General features: G+C 50.5%; 1 protein-coding gene across 1 annotated transcript in view; it reads right to left on the reverse strand.

Annotated features, from left to right (window-relative positions):
• BMP7 (bone morphogenetic protein 7) overlaps nt 1-27,466 on the reverse strand; it is a 96,081-nt gene that overhangs the window by 29,289 nt on the left and 39,326 nt on the right. The window contains exon 3 of the mRNA XM_003904579.4: nt 6,386-6,534. Within this exon, the coding sequence (XP_003904628.1) occupies nt 6,386-6,534 (149 nt within the window). The remainder of the gene's footprint in view (nt 1-6,385; nt 6,535-27,466) is intronic.

The raw sequence follows: 27,466 nt of genomic DNA on the forward strand, positions 1-27,466 counted from the left end.
CTCCTCTCCTCTCCTCTCCTCTCCCTCTCCTCCCCCTCCCCCTCCCTCTCGCTCTCCTCTCTATCCTCTCCTTTCTCACAGGGCTCTGGGCAGTGCTAGATTCACCCCGGGTCCCTGACACCAGCATCCAGCGTGGGGTGTAGGACACAGCCAGTCCATGGGTGGGAAGCACAGCTTGGGGGCTGCAACAAGTGGAGAGGCTGCCTCTCCTCTCTTCTGTATTAAGGGAAAGACAAACAGACTCCAGCCCTCATTCCTGCAGCGCCAGCCCATCCCCAGGGAGATGAGATCGGGCTCCCCGCTCGGCCCCTCCTGACGAGCTGCAGGTGCCTGGGAGTTATAGGCTTCTCCCCACGAGGGCACGCTGGCCCGGAGCGGAGCCCCAGCTGTGGCTGCTCCGCGTGGTGACTCATAGGAGGGCCCAGCTGGGAGGAAGAGGAAACAGACGCACGCTTCCTGGGTGGTCTCAGAAGGGCACCTCTGCACTTTGACCTCAAGACCCCCCACCCGTGGCCAGCTGGGAGGGAAGGAGGGCGCCATCCGGGCTTTGGAGTTTTGGAGACCACTGGCAGGCAGGGGCTCACGTGGGGTCAAACACCAGGCTTCCACAATAAGGTCTTTGATGGCTGCGCCCCACTAGAATGGAAGCACACTGGCCCAAACTGCTCTCCTCCACATGCCCATTGTGTGCATGAGAAAAGTAAGGCCCCAGGAGGTGTACAGACTCCAAATTCCAGCAGCTGCCAGGGCCCCTTCTACATCCAGGCACAGTGTAACTGCCTAGTAGTTGCAAGGTTCAGGTGACCCTGTCTCTACCCCTTCTGGATGGTGACATGGGCATGGGCACTGCTGCCTGGGCCCCTGTCTTCTCTGGATGCTGGTGCAGGCAGATTATTCTCTGAGTTAAGGTCAGTAAGAAGTTCCCAGGGTAGGGACCAGGGCCTCTGCAGCCAGCTCGGGGCCAGGCACAAAGCAGGTGTGCACTGATTTGTCGGATGCACACCACCTCCCACAGGCCCTGCTGCCCTTCCCCGTGCAGGATCCGGCAGGGGAGGGTTGAGACCCAGAACCCAACGGGCACCTGTCAGCCCAGGCACCATCTTGTAAACAGGCTGCCCCAGGCACTGTGCACGACTTTGCCAGAGTGTTGTCACTGGGCCAGGCCTCAAGTTACCCAAGTCTTATTTTAAAAGGTGACTAAGGAATAAAAAACTACATATTGGGTGCAGTGTATACTACTTGACTGACAGGAGCACTAGAATCTCAGACTTCACCACTATATGATTTGTCCAGGGAACCAAAACCACGTGTACCCCTAAAGCTACTAGGGAAAAAGGGCATATTCCTGGGCGCATCATCAGAGATCCCCCACTGTGGGTCTGAAATGGAGCCCAGGCACCCGCACGTGCAGTCTGCCCTGCAGGGTGACCCTGATGGACACCAGGCTTGAGATCCTCCACAGTAGGGAAAACAAAGCATTTTCACAGCCATGATGTCTCGAAAATCCTGGACTCACTTGCTCCTTAGCTCATCCCCAAAAGGTCCAAAACTCCACACAGCCAACTGGCCATTATACACTTTGCCCCGCCCTGACAATCTGAGTGGGTGATCCTCCCCTGACTTGGGCAACCACACCAAACTCACTGCTTGGGCGCGCACAGCACCTGGACAAGCCAAGTCCCTGGGCGGTGGCACCACACCCAGCCCCCAGCGCCCTGCCCAGGAGGGGCAAAGAAGGTGTCACGGAGCCAGAGGGGGTCACGGACGCAGCATCTAATCCTTGATCTGACTCTAGATAGCAACTTGCAGCCTACGGAGAGGGTCTCGGGTGGGCTGCTGAAATACGGAGCCCCGGCAGGTTCTCAGGAGCCTCCATTTCCTGCCTGTACCACGGGGATGTGAACCATAGCATCTACCTTGCTGGGTAATTGTGATGATCACAAGACACAGTGGTGCTCCGTAGCAACCACACACTGACCAATTACACTCTTCACTCACATGAGCTCATCTAATCCCTCACAACCACCCTTGGGGATGGAAACTATTATTAACCCCATTTTCCAGATGAGACACATTACGTGACTCACCCTGGGTCACAAGGCCGGAAACAGCAGGGCTGGGATTTGAACCAGGGGAGCCTGGCTTGGGAGCCTGAGCTCTAACCATCGGGCAGCACTGCCTCCGCCAATGCTGAGCCTTTCCCCATAACCTGGACAATGCGGGGAGTAGGTGCTGGAGGCAAAAAGGGCAAAAGGCCTCTGAATGTGTCTGGGGGGAATGGTGAAGGCAGGAGCGGTACTAGGAGGAGCTGGCCACAGGGCTGGCATCAAATAAGAGAAAACTCACCTGAACCAGCCGGGCAGGCAAGACAGAGAAGCACAGAACCCACTGGGGCCCAGTTGGAAGGTCTCCCCAACATCTACAAGTCCACAGAAACGGTTACTGTGAAGAAGGGAATTAAGTCCACCTTAGCCATATTACTTCATTTTTATCTTATCCCTAGAATGTTCCACAGGGGCTTCTAGGGAAAAAGAAGAGTCAAATGATTCTGTTGCTAGATGAGTTTGGAATTCCTTGAGGCAATATTTCCTATCCGGAGATTCATAATGGACGCTGGCAAAATAAATGCTCTGATAAGTCCTGCAGAGAAATCTGTTTCATTTATTCAGCCTAGCATTCGTCATATTTAAATGACTGTGAAACTCTTCCTTTTTGCCTGAGGCACCTATTGGCACTTCACGGAACAGTCTGAGGATTGCTGGTATAGAGCAGGCATCACAAACTTTTTCTGTTAGTATTTCTGAAAATAATACATATTTTCAGCTTAGCGGGCCACAGGGTCTCTGTTACAATTACTCGACTTTGCTGTGAAAACATAAAAGCAGCCCCAGACACAATGTAAACAAATGAGTATGGCTGTGTCAATAAAACATTAGGTATGGACACCAAAATGTACATTTCATGTAATTTTATATGATATTAAATATTCTTCTTCTTTCAATTTTCCTCAATCATTTAAAAATGTGAAACTATTCTTAGATCACAGGCCACACACACACACACAAATCAGGCTGCAGGCTGACTTTGGTCAGCGGGCTAGAGTTTGCCAACCCCTAAGATAGGAATGGAAAGCTCCAGTGTCTTCTAGGACCACTTTTAACTCTCAGGGGCATGGAAAGGGGAAGAAGAACAAGTTGCAGGGTAGCGGGGAAGTGGGAGACAAGCAGTAGAAAGAAGACTGATATGGAATTCAGGGGACAAAAGAGTGTGTGCTAAACTCTTCAGTCCGCTCACATGGCCTGTGACTTTACGTGAGTAATTCTACAACTCAGGCAGAGCACATGTTCTGGAGGGTCTGGGGTGAGGAGGGTCTCTATTTTCTCACTCAGACCTCCCGCAGGCCTATCAAATGCTGGAATTGTTCCTGCTACCCACATCCTACTGCCAGGCACCTAAGCTGGAGAAAGAGATAAGGGCCCCTAAACTACACTTTGATAAATTATCCCCAAGATGCTGGCCAGGATGTGCCTCCAGCTCCAGACTAAGGCAGTGGCCTTTGATAAGAATTGAAAAAGAGGCAAAGTCCAGGATCAATCAAGGAAAAGGTTATTACATTCAGCTCTATTGTCTTTTTTTTTTCTTTTCTTTTTTGAGATGGATTCTCTCTCTGTTACCCAGGCTGGAGTGCAATGGTGCCATCTGGGCTCACTGCAATCCCCGCCTCCCGCGTTCAAGTGGTTCTTCTCCCTCAGCCTCCCGAATAGCTGGGATTATGGGTACGCACCACCATGCCTGGCTATTTTTTTTGTTGTTTTTTGGTTTTTTTTTGCATTTTTAGCAGAGACAGGGTTTCACCATGTTGGCCAGGCTGGTTTCAAACTCCTGACCTCAAGTGATCCACCTGCCTCGGCCTTCCAAAGTGCTGGGATTACAGGCGTGAGCCACTGTGCCTGGCCAAGCTCCACTGTCTTAATCCACGTGGCAAAATCCAGCATACGCAAAGTAAAAATTAAACTAAAAAACTGGGGAAATGTTTGCTGCTCAAACTGCAAAGAACCAAAATCATATAGAAAAAGACCAAAACTTATCAGAACAATGGGCAGAGGATATGAACATACCATGTGCAGGAAGAAACTGCAAATGGCACACATGAACAAAATGCCCCACCTCACACAGAATAAGAAAAAAAGCAAAGTCAGGCTACAAGATACCATTTGTTATCTGTTGGATTAGCAAAAATCTATGTTTGAGAACTTGAACTGGCAACAATGGGAAAACAGGCACCCTCACGCATTGCTGGTGGAGACGCAAGTGGAATGGCCTCTAAAGAGGCCAAACTGACATTATCTATCAAAACTACAAATAGGCCAGGCACGGCGGCTCATGCCTGTAATCCTAGCACTTCAGGAAGCCAAGGCGGGTAGATCACCTGAGGTCAGGAGTTTGAGACCAGCCTGACCAACATGGTAAAACACTGTCTCTACTAAAAATAGAAAAAGTAGCCAGGTGTGGCGGCAGGCGCCTGTAGTCCCAGCTACTCAAGCAGCTGAAGCAGGAGAATCGCTTGAACCTAGGAGGCAGAGGTTATAGTGAGCCGAGATCGTGCCATTGTACTCCAACCTGGGTGACACAGTGAGACTCCATCTCAAAAACAAAAACAAAAACAAAACAAAACAAAAAAACAAACAAAAACTACAGATAGACAACACCACCTTCAGGAACTGGTCCTAGAGTTACACTCAAATGAAAAATGACCTACACACCGAGGTTTCCCACTGAAGCCCTGTTTGTGAGACCAAAAGACTAGAAAACACCTAAGCATCCATCCCAGGAGAGCTGGGTAAGTCAGTTATGATGATGATGGTGGTGGTGGTGATGATGATGATGATGATGACTGCTCTCCTTTACATGTGTATGACAATTAGGTCCTGTTCTAAGCCTCATTACTCAAAGCATGGTCCAGGGACCAGCAGCTTCTGTTACCTGGTGGCTGTCTGAAAACAGACTCCTCTGCCCCAGGCCAGCTGAATCAGAATCTGCATTTTACCAAGATGCCTGGGAAAATCCCATGCACATTAAGGCACTATTTTAAAAAACTCTTCCCATAATAACCCATTACATCTTGTAACAACCCAATAGCCCAAACCCTCTCATCACCTGCATGCTGGAGATGAGAAAGCCCAGGCTCTGACAGGTTAGGGAAATTGTCCAACGCCACAGTGTGTGTGGGTGGCAGAGCTACATGGACACAAAACACATGGAACAAGGAAGCTCTTTAATGGCTGACAGGACCAATCTCTGAGATAAGTCATCAGTTGGAGAACACTGTATATGCCAGGCCACCATTTATGGGAGGGGGAAAAACTGAAAGCTGAATCTCCATGTAATTTCTGAAACACCCAGAGAGCATCTCTGAAAAGAAGGAAACAGCAATTGTCCCTGGGAAGTGGAACTCAGCAGCTGGAGAAGAAAGTGGGAGGGAAACTATTTCGTGTTACACATGTATTGTTCATAGCTCCAAAGGCAAACATTGTGAAGGAGTTTATTCAAAAATAAATGAAAAAAAATTGTTGTTCATAAAACTGGTGGAAGGAAGAAGTTACACAGCTGGAAACCATCACCACTGAATTTTAAGCAAAGTCAAGCTACAAGATACCATTTGTTATCTGTTTGGGGTGGGGGAAAATTAGCATAGAGAAGCCCATTCCCACTTCCCCACTCACCATCCTTCCTTCTTCCCTTCTCAAAGGAGGCAGAACTGTGGTGGGAATGAGAGGTGTGGGGGAGGGCAGACTCACAATGGATTCTCCAGGAACTGGGGACTCAGACCCACATTCAGGTTCTAATGTGGAAGGGACTAATGCCTTGCATGAGGGCAACTTTGTCCCACAGGGGACAATCTGGCGATGTCTGGAGACATTTTTCAGTGTCACAACTGGGAGATGCTACTAGCATCTACTGAGTAAGAGACCAGGGATGCTGCTAAACACCCTGCAGTTCACGGACAGTCCAGAATGTCCTGTGTCCTGTGGTGTCACCTTGGAGCTCTAGTTAAAGTGCAGGTTCTGATGCTGCAGGTCTGGGGAGGGCCCGGGATTCTGCATTTCTCATAAGAGGGCTGCCCTCCCCTCTGCTGATGTGGGACCACCCTTTGTGTAATGAAGCCTTACCCAATTCTGCTATGGCCAAATATGTAATCTTCTCATGGAAAGAGGGGAAGGGGCTGCTTCCGGTTTGGATCAAAAGGCTGAACATGGAGTACTGGTTGGGAGGGGTGGGGAAGCCTGTTTGTAGTGAGGCAAGCATGAGCACTACTGAGACCCTCCTGAAGTCCAGGAGCACAGGCTGCATTAGGACTGGTGGTGGCAGTGGCCGGGGGACTCACCATCCAGTGTCTCCACCGAGAGCTGCAGGCCCAGGTTGTGCCGCGGATTGACCACCCAGTGGTTGCTGGTGGCTGTGATGTCGAACACCAGCCAGCCCTCCTCCGAGGCCCAGAGGGTGCGGCTGTCGAGCAGGAAGAGATCCGATTCCCTGCGAGAGAGGAGGAGAGACACAGGCTTTGCGTCAGCCAGGTCACAGCTCAGCTTCCCCAACAGATGGGAAGCAGAGCCTCATGGAAAGAGTCCACTGGTCCCCTACAAGTGGGAACATCAGACCAAGATCCAGGCACAAAGACCCCTCAGTAGTTGTGGTGAGGAAAGAGAGTGCAGAAGAGCTACAAAGAGACACATGCAGGGAACAGGCAGCTGTTACAAGGCAATATCACCCCACAAATTGTTAGGGGCATCCCAGCGGGACAGAGTACAGGAAGACAGGGATTATGTAGCCTCCGTGTTGCTGGAAGAGTCTCAGAGAGCAGAAGTTGATAGTGACTGCACTATTCACCATGTGCCAGATACTGTCCCACAGGCTCAACACTACACTGTCTCATTCAATTCCCACAACCCTAAGTTCATTTCCAGGACGTGCACCATCTTCCTGAGCCCACCAAGAGGCAGGAGGTGAATCTCTGGACTGACGGTATTAATAGTGAAAATCCTTTCATTCTCTCTTCCTCACTTTTTACAGTAGCAAAATGGGTACAATCATAATTAACTCGATAGGGGATGGAGGGTGGATGGATTGGTAGATGGATAGGTGGGTGGATGGATGGGTACGTGGGTGAATGAGTGAATGGATGGATAGGTGGGTGGATGGATGGGTACATGGGTGAATGAGTGGATGGATGGATGGATGGATGGGTAAGTGAATGGATGGGTAGATGAGTGGGTGGCTGGGTGGGTGGGTGGATGGATGGATGAGTAGATGGGTGGGCGGGTAGGTGAATGAGTGGATGGGTAGATGGGTGGATGGATGGATGAATGGGTAGATGAGTAGATGAATAAGTGGGTAGATAAGTGGATTGTTATGTTTCTGGATAGCAGAAATTTAGTATGAAAAATCTTCATAACATTTCTTGCACACCTTTAATAAGGATTCAAAGTTTCAATACTTTAAGTCCTTTAATAGTCAACTAGAATGTTTATACCGCTGTGTTGTACCAGAAACCAAGGCATAATGATGAACAATGTGACACTGGTCCCTGCCCCAGGGCAACAACGGTCTCTATCATACTTGGAGTTATCTAGTCTTCCTGGGGATTACAGTGAGTCTTCTCTGCTCACACATAAAGATGTCACACATACCCTTTATGGAGCACTTACCATGTGCCAGGCTCTGGGTTGAAACGCCTGACCAGTCTCATGTCACTTAGTTCTTACTCTGTGGGGTAGATAATATTCCCCATGCCATTGTGCAGAACTCAAAACTGAGGCTCCAAAAGGTCGAGTTATTTGCCCAGGGTTATGCCACTAGGACAGTCCAGGCAGGACTGGAAACCAACCAGGCTACCTGCAAGCCCAAGCTTGCAACCATACACAAAGACAGTTCTTCTGGACACTGCCTTTTCAGAGCCTTTCACCAGTCAACCTCATTGGAATGTAACCCACTAAACCACGGGCAGGAGCCGAGCCACCGATGTCCCTTTGATGAGGCACACATCTCCAGTTGGCTCCAGCCCCCAGCTCTCCCTACTAACACTGTGGAAAACCACCCTTCTTTATCTTCCTGTCTGACCTGGACAACTCTAGGTTTGTGAGGTCTGCTAGATCACCCTTCTGCGGCATGCCATAATCTGTCAGACATTCATCAGGCACATCAATGTGAACGAGGCTCAGAGAACGCATACGGGAAACAGATCTGTAATGTTAGTGAGTGCTGGGAGATCAACAGACCCAGAGAAGCATACACAGGGAAGAAGAACCAGAGTCAGAAACCGACAGCAACCAAGGCAGGCGCGAGGGCACAGGCCAATTTTCTCAGGCACAAGCACAGAAGGAACAAATCGGAGCTGCTTTTCCCTCTGGGCCTCTCTCCATCCAAAACTCTGGGGGAGAGAATCCAGTTGGCCCAGTCAAGTCATGTGCCCACTCCTAGCCATAGAAGGGTGGGCACTCCACAGCAATGGACAGCATCACCAGGACCAAAGATGGGGGCGGGAGTCACCTCACCCCATGCCCCCCCGAACTCTCCTTTTTAACAACCCCAGAACCTGATTCAAAAAATGCTTAATTCTGTTATTGCTATGGTTTCAATGTTTTGTCCTTCCCAAGACTCATGTTGAAAATCCCCAATGCATCATTATTAAGAGGTGGGCCCTTTAGGAGGTGATTAGGCCATTGGGGATGGATTGATGTATTTATGAATGAGTCTGGAAAAGTCTGGTCCCTTTTTGTTTTTCCACCTTTGACCACGTGAGGACACGGCAACAAGGTGTCATCTTGAAGCAGAGGGCAGCCTTCACCAGACACTGACCCTGCCGGCACCTAGATCTTGGACTTCCCAGTCTCCAGGACTATGAGGAATGAGGTTTTTGGGTTTTTTTATTTGTTTGTTTGTTTGTTTTTTAAAGATTGTAAAGGACTCATTTCTCTCTCAAGCACAGAGAGATGACAGAAGCAAGGAAGTCTTTTTAGAGCCACATAGGACTTTGAAGACCCTAAGTTTGCCTTTCACATCCAAACTGAATTAAAATAATGAGATGATTTTTCATGACTCATTAACTTCTTCCCCATGCTCTTTTAGAGGTAGTTTCAGGCTGGCTTTGGGGATGTCTACACAGATTTTAAACTTATAAACAAGAATTTCCTGCTGTCTTATCTCCAGTTTGCCTGGATGACTTTCCTGGCTTTGAAAAGCTACCAAGGTTGTCAATGAACCATTAGCTATTCTCAACAATTAACAGATGAGACAAGAAGCACCACTCCAAGTTGAAACAACTTCTCCTACTGAATCAGGCTCCCAAGGCCCCTGTAGGAAATATCCACACCCCAGCACAGAAGTCACAAACCCAGGTGGTGATTTTGCTGGAAAATTGTTATTAGCAGGAAAATGTGACCAGATAATCTGGACAGGCCCTCGAAGACAGTGAAACAATGAATGGTAACCAGGGGAACGGAGTGAGATCTTTAAACAGAGAACGCCTCGCCAAACGATACTAAGCATTCTCTTATTGCAGGCTATGACACTGAGGCCAGATGCTACAGGCCAGCACTGACTCATCCATGAATCAACGTGAACGCGTCGACTCCCCTCCTTCAAGTCATAGTTTGCAATGTGTCCCAGGCACGTTTAGGAGAGCCAAATCTTCATTGGAAGGCACCGGGAGACAGGAGCCTTGCTGAGATGGGTCAAGTGTGAGATGCTAACACGGGCTTTGCTTTCAGACTGAGAGCCCAGGTGTGAGGTTGGACCTCATGGAAAGGACAAGGAAGGAATTACTCAGCAGCCAGGTCCAGTCTGACAGCTGGGAGAGGGGGAATTTCTAGCTGCCACCTCGAGCATCATAAAAGAACACTGGTTCTTATAACCAGGAGAGCACTGAAGGAGCCCTTTGTGACGTTTTTATTTACCTTGAACACAGTGGCCTCCCTGGCCCAGCCCAGGTGAGAGAAGAGGTAGGGAAGGCTCAGGGTGAAAGGCCTTGAGGAACCTAAATGTGTTCTTTCACCTTCGCCACTGCTGAGAATCTCGGTGCTTTCCACACTTTGGTTCTCCAAATCTCCCCACCAGCCCTATGAAATGGTCAAAGTCCTGTTACCGTTTTACAGATGAGAAAAGTCGGGGTCAGTGAAATGAAGCCAATTGTTTGCAGTGACACACCTGATAAGTGGCAGAACCAGGTGACAGCACAGGAAACCTGACTCAAGAACCTGAGCGCTTAAACCCTGCCACCTCCTTCACTCACCTGGGGACAAGAGACACATAGGAATATGTTGAATCCTGTATGATACGTGATGTCATCACAGACAGAGAAAATACTAGAGAGGGATGAAACCCGGGTGATGGAGAAGGGATAAGGCAAGGTTATGCCAGATAATTCCTGTGTCTTGGTTTCCTCTTATGTAAAATGAGAATAATGCCATCTTTTTCAATGATTAGGAAGAGCCAAGTTAAGACCAGCCTGGCAGCAAACTCCCAGATGCTCCTGGAATATAGTTATTACAAGGCATGTCAGTGTTAGTGTCTATTCTCTGCTAAACTTCAGGAAATCCTAGGATGGGGACTTTACATGTCTTGGCCCCAGAGGTTACGTGACTTGCCCACAGTTCTCCAGTCAACAGACTACATGTCCATTCCAAGCATGTTTACCTTGGACTCCAAAATTTGTCAGAAAAGTGTACTGTGTTCACAGTAGTGTTAGATTTTCTGCAAATACGGCCACCGATAATTCCTTGTCTCCGTACGCAGATGCTGCTGTCCCATAAACTTGTGGAGTCTGTTCCCCACCTCTGAAGTCTGGACTGAGCATGTAATCTGCTGTGACCAGTAGGACCCAGTGGAACTGAGGCCCTGCCAGGCTCAGGACTAGCATTTAAGAAGCCTATCATTTCTATGTTTGCCCTCTGGGAAGCAAGCCACTGAATCGAGAAATCTGACTACACTGCTAAAGGAAGAGACCACAGGGAGGGGAAGGAGGCACAGGCCATGGAGGATAAGGATCTATAAACCAGAGAGAGAGAGAGAGAGAAACCAAGTCAGTCCCCAGTGAGGCACCATCTCAGGCCTTCCAGACCTAGTCAAGCTCCTAGCTCCATCAGTGACCACAGAAGACACCAGAAAGAGTAGAAGAACCACCCAGCTAAGCCCTGCCTAAATTCCTGAGCAATAAAACAATGTTGTTTTAAGCCACTACATGTGAGTGGTTAGTTTCAGAGATACATAACCCAAACAACAGTCACATTGTTTATAACAGAAAAACTGAAAACTAACCATCCAGTGAGAGAGACTGGTAAAAACATTATGGCACGTCCAAGGCAACAGAGCCCTGCACAGTCACTTCAAAGGACCATATAAAGCTACACTTGTTGACAAGGTGGAAATATGATAGGAAAGTGCTTAAGAAATAGAATTTGTAGGATGTAAACTTCTGGGAAAATGCAAAATGCAAAAATTGGTGCAAAAAGAAATGAAAATTTTGATTTGCCCAAAAGAAATTGAAATAGGAAGGTCTTTCCCACCCCCATACCCTAGTTGGTTTTATAACCACAAATTTTGCAAATTATCAACAGATAATTCTTTCTTATATAATTTGATCAAGAACATGGAAGAGGGAGAGTTTAAAACCCATATGGTAAAGCTAGCATGCCACTGACTCCCAAAATAGAGAAGGCTAATTTGAACAGATGTTTTCCTAAAGAAGACGTGCAAATGGCCAGTGAGCCATGAAAAGATGCTAAACATCATCAGCCATTAGGGAAACACAAATTGAAACCACAGTGAGACAGCACTTCACACCCACTAGGATGACCAGAGCCAAAACCACAGATGATAACTAGTGTTACTGGCAAGGACGTGGAGAAAGTAGAACTCTCATACACTAATGGTAGGATTGGAAAATGGGGCAATCACTCTGGAAAACAGTATGGTGGTGTCTCAAAATGTCAGATGTAGAATTACCATGTGACCCAGCAATTCGACTACCCACAGAAGCAATTAAAATACATGTGCACCCAAAATCTTACACACCAATGTTCATAGCAGGATTATTCACAGCCAAAAAGGTAGAAATAGCGAAGTGTCCATCAACTCACGAACAGATAAACAAAATACAGTAAATTGATACAACAAAATATTATTTGCCATTAAAAACTGAAGCTCTGATAAAGGCTACAACACAGATGAATCTTGAAATCATTATGCTAAGAAAAAGGAGTCAGACTCAAAAGATTGCATAGTGTATGAGTCCATTTCTATGAAATGTCCCAAATAGGCAAATCCATAAAGACAGAAAGTAGGGCCAGGTATGGTGGCTCACACCTGTAATCCCAGCACTTTGGGAGGTAGAGGTGGGCAGATTGCTTGAGCCCAGGAGTTCAAGACCAGACTGGGCAAGATGGCAAAATCCCATCTCTACAAAAAATACAAAAATTGGCCAGGCATGGTGACTCACGCCTATAATCCCAGCACTTTGGGAGGCCAAGGCGGGCGGATCACCTGAGGTCGGGAGTTCAAGACCAGCCTGACCAACATGGAGAAACTCCATCTCTACTAAATTGCGTCATTGTACTCCAGCCTGGGAAACAAGAGCAAAATTCCATCTCATAAATAAATAAATAAATAAATAATATATATATATAAATTAACCAAGCATGGTGGTACATGCCTGTAGTCCCAGCTACTCGAGAGGCTGAGGCAGGAGAATCGATTGAGCCCAGGAGGCAGAGGCTGCAGTGAGCTATGATCACGCTACTGCACTCCAGCTTGAGTGACGGAGCGAGACACCATCTCAAAAAAAAAAAATAGAAAAAAAGAAAGATGAGTGGTTGCCAACAGCTAGAGAGGTAGGGAAAATGGGGGTAACTGTTAGTGGGTATGGAGTTTCCTTTCGGGGTGATGAAAACATTCTAACATTAGACAGTGGTGTTGGTTGCACAACTCGGAATGTACCAAAAACCACTGAATTATACACTTTATATCTTAATAAAGCTATTTTTTGAAAATGGATAAGACCAATCTAAGCCCCAAATAGAGCGCCCCAAATATAGGTGCCATTATGCTAATAATTGTTTTAAAGTATACACACATCGGCATGAAACATTTATATCCATACAGACCAGAGTGGCAGCAGCAATTCACTGTGAAATATTTTGCTTCCCTTTACAAGCTAACACATGTACATCAATATTGTCTCAGTTTAGTAAGCACGTCCTATTTCTGGAAAAAGCTAGATCTGTATGGGGCAACATATTTCCATGTTCTACTTGATCAGCAGAACAAACCTAGGTAAGGTGGCAAGCCTGGCTCTCACCTTGTTTCCTGGGTTCGGACAGATTTTCCCCCTCCTCTAATCTCACAGAAAGGCAGCAGAGCCAGGGGACAGGCCACACGTCTTTTGTCTATAAACTTGATGATCCTTCCACTTTCTCAGGCTGTTTCTGATTAAAGAAATAGCAAGACCCCAAAAGTCATCTTCTCTTCTCTTCTGAAATTGGGTTCTCCCATGTCCCTGCTCTGCAAGGCATGAGCCACTGGTGACCCCGATGCCGCAGCACTGAGAGACGTTAATATTTAACCACCAGCCTGAGAACAGTGCGTTGCTGGGCTTTCGGGTGCCTCCTCCCAGGGACACCCAGGTGAACCGGCTGAAATCTAATTCTAGAGGGAGCAGGAGGAGGAACCGCACGTCCCCAGGCTCATTTCCAGTGTCTCTCAGCCCACCTTCCCCTGGAAAGTCCTACCACAATGGAAAAGGGGATATTTTAAAATCTCAAACGTGGGAAGGCAGGAAGTCCTTTTTTTGGCCTCTGGTTACCTTCCTAGAGGCTATTTAGAGACTGACCCTTATGGGCCTTCACCCACCACCCCACTCCCAGGGGAGTAAGACTCCCATGTGGGATGCAGGACCAGGGCCTCAGCACAAAAACAGATCCAGGGAAGCTGGCCCTGAAACTCCCCCAGGGCAAAACACAGCGGAGTTGGGAGTCTGAGGATCTCTCTGGCCCTGAGGCACCCAGGCAGGCGTTGGAGCCACAGGAAACACAAATTCCAACATGGCCACGCAGTGCACACTGCCTCATTGCCTGGAACAGTCGGTGTCCTGTCTGTGCCCACCATCAGGGCTCCTTCAGCCTTCTGCCCCTGGGCCCAGTCATCCAGGGTCTTAGGAGCAGAACAGGCCCTTGGAAATCCATTCTGGTCATTTTAATTTTCAGCTTGGAAGATCAGAGAGCTTCTGTCTTACACATGGGCAGCTGGTGGCTGAACAAGGATTAGACACCAGTTCTGGGCCATAATTTAGGGCAGTGTAATGAAAAATCTTCTCACCATCACAGCTTGAGAGCCAGCCTGATCTCCCCCTCTGCTACCTTCAGACACAGCCCCCCACCACCTTCAGGGAGCTGGTGCAAGCCAGGGTTGGAAGGGCCGCATTTGGAATCACCTGGCTGGTGGATGGGAGCCCTCAGCACCCTGATACCTTGTCCTGGGCACCTACTGCACACTAGTCTCTTAAGGGACACTCTCCACCTCCTCCTTCCTCCTCCAACGAGGTCAGTACAATCTCCTCCTCTCCACAGGTGCTCTGCTAGGAGCCAGAGACACAACGGCAGCCAGAGATGGAGCTCCGGGTCCAGAGGCTGGGCGTGCGTAGCACAAAAGAGGGTCATTCAAACCCGAATTAAGTGGTGTGAAGGAGGGAAGAGTCCTCTAGGTGAGCAAGACAAAAGAAAAGGACTAGATGTGAGGTGTTAGGGTGTGCGGGAAGGACGTTCCACAGAAACATCTCCTGTCGGGGGTCAGAGGATGAGTAGAGCGAACACAGCTAAAAGGGCAGGGAAAAGCGTTCCTGGCAGAGAGAACTGAATATGGAAGTCACGATGAGAAAGTAGCGAGGAGAGGGCACAGGTACATGATGTCCCCTGCAGGCCCTCTGGCCGGGGGAGGTCAGGTCTTGCTGAGCGCTGGGAAGCCGGGAGGAGTTCTAAGCAGGGGTGGAGAGCACAGGTTTTACCACTCGAAGACCCAGCTGACTCTCCCCGACCCCTAGTCTGACTCTCACCCTCGCCTCACCCTGCTGCTCTTTGGAAAACTGCAGGCTGGACATTCTGAAGGCCTGTGTGTTGTGAATGGTTGCTGGGCCGCAAGGATATTCCTCAGAAGAAAAGGAGCAAGAGAGCGAGCCAGCGAGCACAGCCAGAGCATTCCCAGGCTAGCATGATGTCATGGAGGGAGCACAGGCTTGTGGCTGTGGTGTCAGGCCGGGAAACTGCAGCCCGCCACGCACCTGGAGTCAGCCCAGCAGCAACCCCGGCCTGCAGGGAAGCCTGGGAAGGAGATCAAAGGAGCCCAGGAGGAAGCCGGCCCCACCCTGGCAGCCAGCTCCCGGGTCCAAGGGGTGCCCCTCCTGAGCTGTAGGCTGGGGAGGACCCAGCCCGGGCCCCAGGCTCCCCCACCTCAGCTTCAGGGAATGCCCTACTTTCCTGCCAAATCATAGAACAGTCCCTGGCATCCCCCAGACGGGAAGATGAAGTCAGGGAGGTCCAAGGCTTTTTAAAAACACACTTCCTTGAAGACGGTGCCTATCCAGGAAGACTAAAATTAAAGCTCTGGGGAGTAAGGTGGAAAAATACACAAAGAGGCACAATATCCTCCTGCCCCAGACAGAGCTCAGGTGGCCACCCACGGCCCTCTCACCCACCCCACAGCTGTCTGTCTCCCTCTGGGCAGGGCCAGCTGACTGCGGACAGCACCCGCCCAGCCACTCATGGGAAGGTCAGGAAGACGCCCGTCCAGCGCCCGGAGGCCAGTGTTGTCACAGTCAGAAAGCGAGTCAGTGGCCCTTATGTTCTAGCCCTCGGTTTCTCCACCCACAAGACAAAGGGTTTGGAGTTTTTCAAGATCTCAAAAACTGCAACTTATTAATAGGATAGCTAAGAGAGGAAAATGGGAGGGTCAAAAATCCAAAATGCGCTGTGGTGAAATAAGGTTGGGAAGCGCCGCACGACACATTGCTCCTTAGAGATGTCGTCATGCACCTTAGCTCTTTAAAGGCTCTGAGAAGTCTGCTGCAAAGAAATGTCTGCTTCGGCAATGGAGCACAGTAATGAGTCGTTCAAACTTGTGTCTAGGTGCGGATCACAGAGGCAGGGGGTCAAGAGGGACGAGGATCATGGCGACAAATGGAAGGCTCTCCCTCATTTGAGACACAGCCACCAGCAGAGACAATCAGGAGGTCAGGGGCCCGGAGTCCTCTCTGTGATGAAATCCCCAGAGGGGTCCTCTGGTCCCACAGTGGGTGTTCAGGGATGTGGGCTGTAGGGCTCCAGGCTCTGGGTTGCGGAAAATTGGAATTAAATCTCAGTGGAGTAACCCTGAGCAAGTCAGCCTCTGCCCATCAGGTTCTTCTGTTTATAAAATGGAGGTAGCCATGAGGATTGTTCTGAGAATGAGTTAAATGGAAAGATACGCTCAAGATGCCAGCTCAGAGCCAGATACTCAAGGCTCTCAGCTGGTTGGAGCAAACCTCAATGTCAGTGTGAATCTTCCACCATGGGATTCAAGCTGCCTCGGCTTTTAAAGCAAGATCACAACTGCAGCAAGCTGACCCCAACTCAAGATGGAACCATCTCAGAACAAAGCCCCGAGCGAGCCCACTGAACCCTATGGCACCTGAGAGGCAGGCACCGTTGTCCCCTCTCACAGGTGGGAGACTGAGGCTCAGGGAAATGCAGGTAGTGAATGGAGCCAGCCCAGAGCCCCGTTCCAGCAAAGTGCCAGCCCTGCACGGTGATGGTTTGATGGTGGAGGGAGAGCTGCCGCCCAGCGAACCCCAGGGGTTCCACTTCCATGCTTCTCACCCGCACTCCCCCTGCCCCAGCAGCCTGCAGGGGCTGAGCAATTCACTTCCCTGCTTCAAACCCTTTAGCAGCTCTTAGGATAAAAAGCCAAAGCTCTCGAATGTGTTCTGTGACAAAGAAGACTATGGTACTGACAGTCCAAACCGAGAAACTGGGGAGAGAGAGGAAGCATTATCATCAACTCCAGGTCACCCGACCTGTAAGGCCCTGGATGGTCTGGCCCCTATCTCCACAGTCACCTCCCACCCAGCCGTCCTCATCTGTGCCAGTCTCCAGCCCACCACAACCCTTCACACATGCTGTTCCCACTGCCTACAACACTGTTCCCTGCCTTTTCACCTCCCTCACACCTGCCCGTTCTTGAGCTCCCCAGGGAAGCGTCCACTGATGCCCTCCTACTGGCGCATCCACGTCGGACACCCTCCAAGCCCAAATCCTCTCCCCTGCGCCATCTGGGCTGGAGTTTCCGTTTGTTTGTATAGTTTTTTGGGTTTTCCTCTTTCCTCGCCAGGTCTGAAGCTTTCTGTCAGCAAGAACCAGCCCTATTTTGTTCAGCCCTGGAGCAGCCTCTGCGCCGGTGCTCTGCACCAAGCACACAGCTCAGCACAAAGCAGGCCTTGGATGCACACTGGACAAACGTGCTGGTATCCTCTGCATCCTTACAGCCAGTGAAGTTTTCCGGTTTCACTTCCAATCGTTTATATTATTAAAAGAGAAATGGTAAATACTTTTTCAGATTATTCCAGTAGCTCCAGAAATGGCTCTGACTCACAGTTCACTGGGGCCTTAGCCCACCCTATGCCCCATTAGGCGCCCACTCCCAGGCCATGGGCACCCAGCTGCACATGCTAGTTGAAGGGAGACCCTCGTCAGCCCCTGGACACCTCCATACCCTCCACCTTCACAGGCCTGGCTGTGGAACCAGGGGGCGGTCAAATTACCTCAAACTGACCCCCCGCTGGAAACTTCCAGGTTGCATGGGCTTCCGGTTTAGTGCCCCCATTTCCTGTCCCCGTCACCTCTTCAGAGCCACCTTCTTTCCCCACATCAGGAAAAAATCAAGAGGACTCAGGCAGGCAGAGAGCAACAGCTGGGAAGAAAGCATGTCTCACATTTCCTTTTGGACCCGACTCTTGTCACTCTTTGCTTAAGATACCAGGGTTTCAGCCCCAGAGTTTCTGGAAAACTGGAGGCTCTACCATTCCATTCAACCCAGGCATGATCCATCCGGAAACCCAGTGGAACTGAGCCGCAAGCTGGCTTCCGGCCCACAGAACACATCAAGAACTCTGGTGAAACGTCAAGAACTCTGGGGGGTCCCCCCAGAAAAACCTGGGGGGCACTGCAGAGCTTCTGACGCGGCTCTGGGGGAAATCCCACACGGATGGGCAGCTCCCTGCGTCTGGCACTGTGGAGGTGGGCGGGCAGCCATGGAGGATGGGGAGACTCATCTTTCTAGACTTCCCCTGGGGGCCGCATTTCCTCCAGCCTCCAGGTCCAGACCAAAATAGAATGAGGTAAATTCAGCCCCTTTCACGCAGCACACTCAAGGAATAAACAAGCACCACAAATACAGTCTTCGAGCTGGGTCATCTTTCCAACCTGTTTTTTTTGTTTGTTTGTTTTGTTTTTTTTAAGAGAACCACAGGCTGTTTTAAGATTCCAAAGCCAGAGACAGAAAAAGTGCAGCAAAGCAGGGAGACAAGGGGAGAGAAACTTGACAGTGCTTTGCAGACAGAAACAAGTAATGCAATTTCCAAATTCAAGAGTCTCAAAAACAGAGGCTGGGTTGGAACCTCCAGAAAAGGCCAGAGCGGGGTGTCTAAGACTTATTCTCATGGTAGCATCCTTAAGCCAGGGGGTCCAGGAAGGGGGCAGGCTGAGGACGTCGGCTTGCACTTAGTAGACCCTCACCGGGTCCCAGGAGCTGTGCCGGTGCCAAAGCTGCCCCTTGCCAGGGAGCCCTCCCAGCTGCCCTGTATGGTTGACACTTGGCCTCTGTCATGCTTCAGTGACCCCAGAGGCAGATCCTGAGTCAAGGACTTGAATGCAAGTAGTTTGTCTGAGAGGTGACCCCAGGAACCACCTGGAGGGGGGCGGGGAAGTGAGGCAGGCTTGGAGATGTCAAAACAGAACACTGTGGGCCTGGGACTCAAGCCGGTCAGAACCTCCTGGAGACTATGCTCCTGAGGGGTGCACCTGAGGGTGAGGGGCGTCTCCTGAGGGTGAGGGGTGTCACCTGAGGGTGAGGGGCCGTCTCCTGAGGGTGAGGGGCGTCTCCTGAGGGTGAGGGGCATCTCCTGAGGGTGAGGGGCTGGGGAATTCTCCATGGGCCTTGACTCCGACTCCTCAGTGGGTCGGAGAAAGCTCCCAGCAGAGCTCCGCATAGGGAAAGGTGTGTGGGGAGGGGAAACCTAGAGGTCTGCGGCTCAGCCGGTCCATTTCTCCGAGGAGAGGTGGAGACCCTGTCCAAGGTCGCAGCTGGTGAGGCTGACGTGGCGGGAGTCACCGCCTGAGGAGCCAGACATGGGCTGGAGGAGAAATGCAGTTTACACGCATGGCAAGGACCCCTGCCAGGACAACCTGTGGTGGCATCTGCAGAGAAAAGGCTCAAACACCAGCGATGCAGGGGAAGCTGGAGGATCCCTCTTATGTCAAGGAGCGAGACAAGGGCTTCAGAGATGCTTTTCCTACTGCACCGTGGGCCCCCGCACGTGGAACCCCCAAGGGGAAAGGGATGGAGGCAGGGCTCAGCTGGAGAAAGCTTTCCAAGGAGAATGACCATGACAGGTTTCTTGGGAGGCTCCTGGTTCCAGCCCTCAATCCCACTTGCAAACCTGACTCCCAAACCACCCCCACCCACCCTCTCCCACTTCTGGAACCTGTGGGTTCAACCCCAGAGCAGGAGGCTGAGCCCACTCCTTAAGCCCACAGCACGGAGGGGAAAGAGCCTGCTTTTGAGGATACCTCAAGTGCCACCTTTAAAGCACCCCTACCTAGGCCCTGGGGAAGTTAGGAGACAAAGAACCCTTACCCCAAAAAGGCTCTTATAATCTAGTTTCCACTCAAGAAGCACAGCCGCGTGCAGTGTTCTGTGCCAGGCACTGGGGTCACCATAGCTGAAAGCCCAGGAGTTACAAGGACTCCCGTCTGGGGACCCCATGTGGCTGTGACCCAGGTCACCCAAGCTCAGAAGACAGCGAGCCACAACCAGAGCGTAAGGATTCGGGTTGAATTTTAAAATAGGTGGGGCTGAGATAGACCGAACACTAGTGGGAGAGGATTCTGCATCAACTCCCTAGCAAACGCCGGGTGATTGTCACCTTCAGAAACAAGCAAAGCCAGAGAAACACACAGGCAGGAGGAGTCCCAGGAGATGTGGCCACTGAAGGGTAGGTGGCGTCCTGGACAGGACAGAAGGACAAGAAGTAAAAGCAAAGGGGTCCAGAATAAATGACTGACTTTCATTAATAAAAATGCAGATGCTGGGTCCTTAATTATGAAAACTGTACCCTATTTGATGTAAGGTGTTAAAACAGGGAAACCAGGCGTGTCTGCGCGTCCGTGGGCTGTGTCTGTGTTTCCAAGGATCTGTCTGTGTTTCCACATGTTTACGTGTACAGGAGACAGCCGGAAATGAGGCTGGGGCTGAAAGGTATCTGTATAAAGATATCTATCAACACAGATATCAACAGACATCTATATCCAGGGAGATGGCAAGGCCAGGGCTGACTGCATGGGCGTGTGACCCATGCAGTCACACGGGGCCCAACACACAGAAGTACTCCGAGCTTGGTTTCATGCTGTGCTGTTGCTGTCTTGAAATCCTTTATACATTTTTGACAAGGGGCCCAACATTTTCATTTTGCAGTGGGCCCCAAAAGGGACACAGTCAGTCCTGGGAGCTTGTTTTCAAACGTTAATGATGAAAACTCCATGCCCTACATCTGACTAGTTGGGGTTAAACATGGGAACCTGTATTTTTCTCTTCCGATGTATTTCCAGGAGGTTCTGACAACAGCCGGGTTTGAGCACCACCCCGGACAGATGTGTGTGAGGGGCTGCAGAGCTGGTGTTTGGTGGTAGGTAGCAGTGAGCAAGGTGAATGGGAAGGTGGGAAAAAGACAGGGCGGTCGAAGGACTTCCCACTTAAGTATGTTCAGCTTCGGCTGTGTCACCCAGAGGCACTTGACATCCCTCCCTCCACCCTGTGCTTCTCAGTCAAGGCCATTCTGCACTGTCTCCTAACTCTTCCCCAGGGCCTAGTTAGAGACCCGTTAAAGATGGGACCCTGACAATGTCTGCTGACATTTTTGGTTTCACAACTGAGTGTGGGGATGTGTCATTGGCATCTGGTGGGCAGAAGCCAGGGCTGCTACTGAATGCCCTACAATGCCCAGGATGGCCCTTACCCCAGAGAATGAGCCTCCCCCAAAGGTCACTACTGTGGAGGATGGAAAATAGAAACCCTGCCTCAAATGACAGGGCATAAACACTTCAGCTCTCTTGATGGGACTAGGGTGAGGGTGCACCTTTGTCTCCAGAACCTCTAGCAGGAAGAGTGAGCCAAAGTCACCCTACGGGGTGCTCTGCAGCAGCACCGCTCCCTCACCTGGCCTCGCCACCTCCCCACTGTCCGATGCTCTAAAGGCCTTTCTTAGAAACATTTTCTAATCCTTCACTCTCACAGCCACACAATCCTCAGCTAAGGGTCAGCTTCTGAGGAACCTGACCTGAAACCAGTTTCACTTGATGGCAGCTTCACTCAATTGGCAGTGGCTGCCTCATTTAGAGATCTTTACCAAGGATCCAGGGAAAGGGAGTGCTGGGATCCATTAGCAATGCCTGCCTTGGTCCCGGGAGGAGAAGGGTGGCTTGTGTGCTGGAATGCAAAGCCTGGTGTCAGCTTTCCTTCTTCCTTTCTTGGGGTGGCAAAATGGAAAGCCATGGGCATTATTGAGGAAAAAGAAGAATATTGCACTGACAGAGGTGGCAATAAGAAGACAAAGGAAGAAGCAGGGTTTGGAAGAACCTTGAGTATTTACCCACATGCCTACTTCCAATCTGAACTTGAACTAGCTTCATTAATTGTGGTTGTCTCCTTTAAAACATCATTTTCCTAGTAAGCCTGTATTCCTCATCCTTAGAGTTAATATTTGAGCAGACACTTTTCTTCCCAGCTACAGATGACTGCTTATGACCAAATTGAAAAATATTAATTCTCTTTGTCTCCTGCCAAAAAGGCTAAAGCGATTACAGATCCTGATTCGAAACACAGATGTTAATACATTTGGAAAAATGAGCTTCTATAGGCAAGCAGAGGCCCAGGGCCAAGCATGAAGTGCTTTTGGAATCAAAGTGCCAAATCAAGTTATCCAGAGAGCTGCCTCCACGAAAGCCTATTCTCCCCAAATGCATTCCAGTGTAAAGAACCCCAGGCTGCCGCACACATGCTGATGTCTCCCCTATTTGCAAACAAGAACTGACCTACCCTTGGGTACCCACTGGCACACAGCTCTAAATAACGTAATTATAATCATCACAGGGAAACATCCATAGGATCAAAAAGTATCATAATTACAAGCAATTTTCACTTTTTGGAAATTGGGCTCAGATGCTGAAGGAAAAAGGCATTCTCGAGTTTCAGTTCTGGAAGAGAAAGCATGTTGGAGCGTTTGCTAGGACGGACTAGCCCCCGGGCAAAGATACTGTGGCCAGCACCTGCTCATCCAGCAGGCATCTGCTGTGCGTGCGCTCGGGCACACAGGACCAGACCATGCGGTGTGTGAATTCAGGAAGCCCACATCCTCAAAGGAGAGGCCGGGTCATGCTTTCATCCTTTCATGCATTCAGTGTCTTACTGAGCACCTATTATGTGCCAGGCTCTAGGAAAAATGGATACCACAGTGAGCAAAACGAACTTGTGGAGCCTCCGTCACTGTCTCTGCTGGGCCCCACTCAGATCTCACTCAGATCTTCACTGTGCAGCCCACGCTGGCTCAGCAAGGGTCCACATGCTGTCCAAGTCCATGCAACTTCCAAGGGATGGAATAAGAGGCGGCTCCAGGTGCATCTGCAAAACCTCACTACACACTGCTGGGACAGGCTGGGCAGGTCACTGGTCTCTGCCTCAGTTTCCTCGTGTGGAAAATACGAATTGCCCCACCATTTCCCAATTTATAGGACTGGACTGCCATGAGGAGAAAGAAAAAAGTGTATCCACCAGCCAAGGAAGAAAAACATATGTGACTGGGGAAAGATGTAAGCTTCTCATCCTTAATTCCCAACCCAGAATTGTGCCTACATTTCCTTGTCTGTGAAAAAGGGTGTGGGAGCAGGCACGGTGGCTCATGCCTGTAATCACAACACTCTGGGAGGCCAAGGCAGGAGAATAACTTGAGGCCAAGTTCGAGATCAGCCTGGACAACATAGTGAGACCTCATCTCTACAAAAGTAAAAACTAGCCAGACAGTGGTGTGTGCCTGTGGTCCTAGCTACTTGAGAGGCTCAGGTAGGAGAATCACTCCAACCCAGGAGGTCGAGGCTGCAGCGAGCTGTGATCACTCCACTGCACTCCAGCAGAGCAACAGAGCAAGACCCTGTCTATCTCTTAAAAAAAAAAAAAAAAAAAAGAGGGCTGGGCAGGGATAAGGGTGCCTCCATGGAGGGTTGTTGTGGGAAGCAGTAAAGAGTCCCTGTTGCATACAATTAGCTTTTGTCATTATGACTGTTCCCAAAGGCAGACATCCCTTCTCCCAGAATAGACAAGTGTCATGGGAGAAAGGAGGCTCCGAGATCGCATTGTGGACCCGGCTAAATCTATGGAAACGTAAAGGGAGCAGACCTTTCCCACAGATGGTCTACAAGAGGGCAGGACTGACCACCTGTGGGGACACCCACTCAGCTTCACCGCACATGATATAACACCTATGGGGAATCAGGGAAAATGTGGGCAACCTGCTGAGCACCTCCCCCCTCGGCCCGCCATAAACACTCAGCGAACGGAATCTGTTGCCGTTGATTCCCAGCCACCACCTGTATGCTCCCTGTGAAGCCAGGCTTGGGATGAATTATGGGAAGAAATAACAGGGACAGAGATCAAAAAGAGCCACCAAGGTCCACCAGATGGCCTCAGACCACAGGACAGGAAGCCAATGGGCATTTGGCCCCCAGATGCTGAATAGGAGATGCTGGCCGTGTCTCCAGCATTAACTGGATTGAACACAGTGGTTTGCCGTCTCTGCCCAGCTGGGTGGTTTTTTCCAGAGGGATCCCTGCAGATCCATGAGAGGACCCCAAGTGGAACCAAAAACATTAAGGCCGGCCACTCCCGCTCAGGCAGCTTCAGCCTGGGTTCTGGAGTGGGGCCCAGAGAAAGGGGCTGCGAGGAAAAATGCCAAGGCTCCTTGGTGAGGACTGCTTTCCTCTGACCTTCTTGGATATCCTGGAAGTTCCCAGTAGCCAGAAGGAATCCTGCTTGTCTTCTGAAAAGGCTACTCAGGAAGCTGAACTGGCACATCCTGAGAAGGCAGCTCAAAACCAGAGCTCATGCCCTGGGGCTGAGGTGTAGTGGCAAGAGGTTGAAGTCAGGAGATGAGGAAACAGGCACACAGCCTTCAGGAGCAGCAAGAAGCTCCAGAGGCTTCCAGAAGCTTCCAGAAGCCTCTGGAGCCAGAGTCCAAAGGGATCTTCACCCTTAGCCAGTCCCTTTCCTGTGCCATTGAGACTGACAATTGTGTTCTGGAATATACTTTGGGCTCACTCTTACAGCAAGAAAAACAGTCTTCTCTGAGACACCAAGCTGAAGGGAACATGGAATGTGTCAGAGAAGGCCAACATGGTGAAACCCCACCTCTATTAAAAATAAAAATTTAGCCAGGCGTGGTGGTACACACCTGGAATCCCAGCTACGTGGGAGGCTGAGGCAGGAGAATCACTTGAACCTGGGAGGTGGAGGTTCCAGTGAGCTGAGATGGTGCCATTGCACTCCAGCCTGGGCGACAGAGTGCAACTCCATCTCTCTCTCTTAAAAAAAAAAAACAAAAAAAAAACTATTTCCTTCCTCTTGGGCATGTAAGACAGCTCATGGGTGAGAAATCAGAGAGATCTTACCCACCTGTTCATACCCTAGCACACAGGGAGCTTTTAAACCACACCAATGACAGTTCAACCCCTACGGATCAGGACTTTTAAAAGGCTCTGTAACTCTAATGCACAGCCAAGGCTGAAAACCAACTCAGGACTCATCAATGGACCCATGTGAGCCCCAGGTGAGGAAACCAGCACTATGGGAATCACTGAGGCACGGCCATGGCTAAGATGGTGAGTGCTGGAATCTAAGAGCCTGGGTTCGAGTCCCACCTCTGCCACTTTGTAGCTGTGTGCTCTCGGGCAAGCTACTTCCCACCTCTGAGCCAGGCTCTGCACCTGTAAAATGGGGATGATATGTCTTCATAGGAAACTTTGCAAGGCGTGAAACAAAGCTGAAATGTCCAGCACAGTCATAAACCGTAAGCACCACGCAACGAGAAGCCTCAACCACAGGGTGGAGACATGCTCTGGAACGTGACCATGGCTCTCTGCCCAAACACGCTCATGGGGGCTAACGGTAGGGCAAAACCCACCCAGAGTCTTGCTACCAAGTCATGAATCTGCACATCACAAGTTGCCGCCACCCCAGCATCCCCAGGAGAGGACTGGGCAAGGAGCCCTGGCCCACTGCCCAAGGGCTGTCCTGTGAGGGGGCTGCAGCATTCCTCCTACCACATCCAGCCCCATCTACCTTCTCAGGTTCAGGGACCAAAATCATCAGGGTGTCCCCAGGGAGCTTGTCAGAAAGGCAGAAACTCAGGGCCCCCGTCCCAGGTCTGGTTGAGGGCAAGAGCCTCTGCCTAGGCTGAACGTACCCAGGAAGCTGAGCCCAGGCCTCCTCTGCCAATCCATCCTGTGCGGTGGGGACAGGCAGGGGGCAGCTCCCTCTTCCTCAGAGTGACTCAGACTGCAGCTGATCCAAATCTTGGCCCTGGAGACCACACTGAGGTCACCCTCCTGGCAGCCAAAGTTGCTGAGATGAACCAGAGGACATTTTCATCCAGCTGCCGACATCATCTCGACCTTGGTGGCAGCTGACTCCCTTGGAGCAGATTCTGCTGCCCTGACTGGCCTTGGCCTCCCAGGGAGGTTCTCATAGGCCAGCTCCCAAAGCAGAGTGTGTCGCCTACATGTGGGGCAGTGCTGCAGAGCAGGGCAAGCCTGGGACATGCTCAGGGAGAGATGGGGAAGGCTGGGATGGAAGATGCCAGGTCCCAGTTCCACAGTAGAAATAGGGCAAACAGCATGACCCCTACCCCAAACATCCTCACCTTCACCTGGAACCAAAGTCTGCACCAACGGGGAGAGTAGCAAGTCCAGCTCCTGGAATTCAGGCCCCAGCTGGCCTGGCCTCAGGCCTGGGGTTCAGAAAATGAGGATGAGACTCTGATCCTTTAGCAGCCCCCTCTCGCCCCAGCGAGGCCTCTGGAGCCAAGGCCACTGTCCCCAGACCTGCCTCTTAGCCCCCACTCGCTCCACAGCCCGCCAAGGGCGGATCCAACTTGTCTTTCCAGCTGTCTGGGGCCGCGCTTTAAACAGAGCCACAGGGCTGTGGAAGGCCTCCAGCTCAGCTCATTATCGGAATTTAATCTGGATTCCGAGAGATCAAGAGGACTCAGTGGAAAGTGACTCCCACAAGGGGAGAGACGCTGAGGCCGACCCAAAGCCAGCTAATCCCCGGCACCCCCAGGGCTTTCCTGGAGCTCAGGCACAACTTGTCAGATGTCCCAGCCCTGCACAGCTGGACGGCTGGCGGCACAGAGACCGAGGCAGCCACACAGCGGGGGCAGCAGGGCAGGGTCTGGGCTCCCCTGGGCTGAGATCTGCAAGAGGCCTTCAGCTGGAAGAAGCCGTGCGGGCCCAGGTTGGGGACACGCAAAGAATAGCCCCATCTCTGAACAGGCGAGCTGGCAGAAGCGTACGGGATTCAAAGAGCATTTTCCAGCTCAGGGCTTTGTTCCCACCGGGAGACTGCAGAATTAGGGGAACTGGCTCAGTGGACATACACAGGAAGGCAGTGCCACAGCCACCACCCAGGGCTCTTATCTTCCCAGGGAGGTCTTTCTCCACTTCCTGCCGTGATGACGATGATACTAACGCAGGTGACCATTTATTGAGCACTTCCTGTGTGTGAGACACTGTTGTAAGTATGTCACCCCCTTCCATCCACAGCACAACTCTGGAAGGGAGATCCAGTTATTATCCCCATTTTACAAAGGAAAAAACTGAGGCTCTGAGAGATGACTCTTTCCCAAGGTCACACGGGTACCTGGTGGCAGGATTTGAATCCATGCTCTTAATAGCTGGGGAACTACATAATAGGGGTATCTTGGTTCTAGATTCAAAAACAAAACAACCTGTCCAAAAAAATGAATAAATAATATTTTTTTAATTTAACCATTTAACGTCTGAAGAATGGAGGCTTTGCTGCAGGAGGCACAGGAAGAACATGTAGAAACCTAAAGAAAGCGGCTCGG

The sequence above is a fragment of the Papio anubis genome, chromosome 16, assembly GCF_008728515.1.
Source record: "Papio anubis isolate 15944 chromosome 16, Panubis1.0, whole genome shotgun sequence".
NCBI lineage: Eukaryota > Metazoa > Chordata > Mammalia > Primates > Cercopithecidae > Papio > Papio anubis.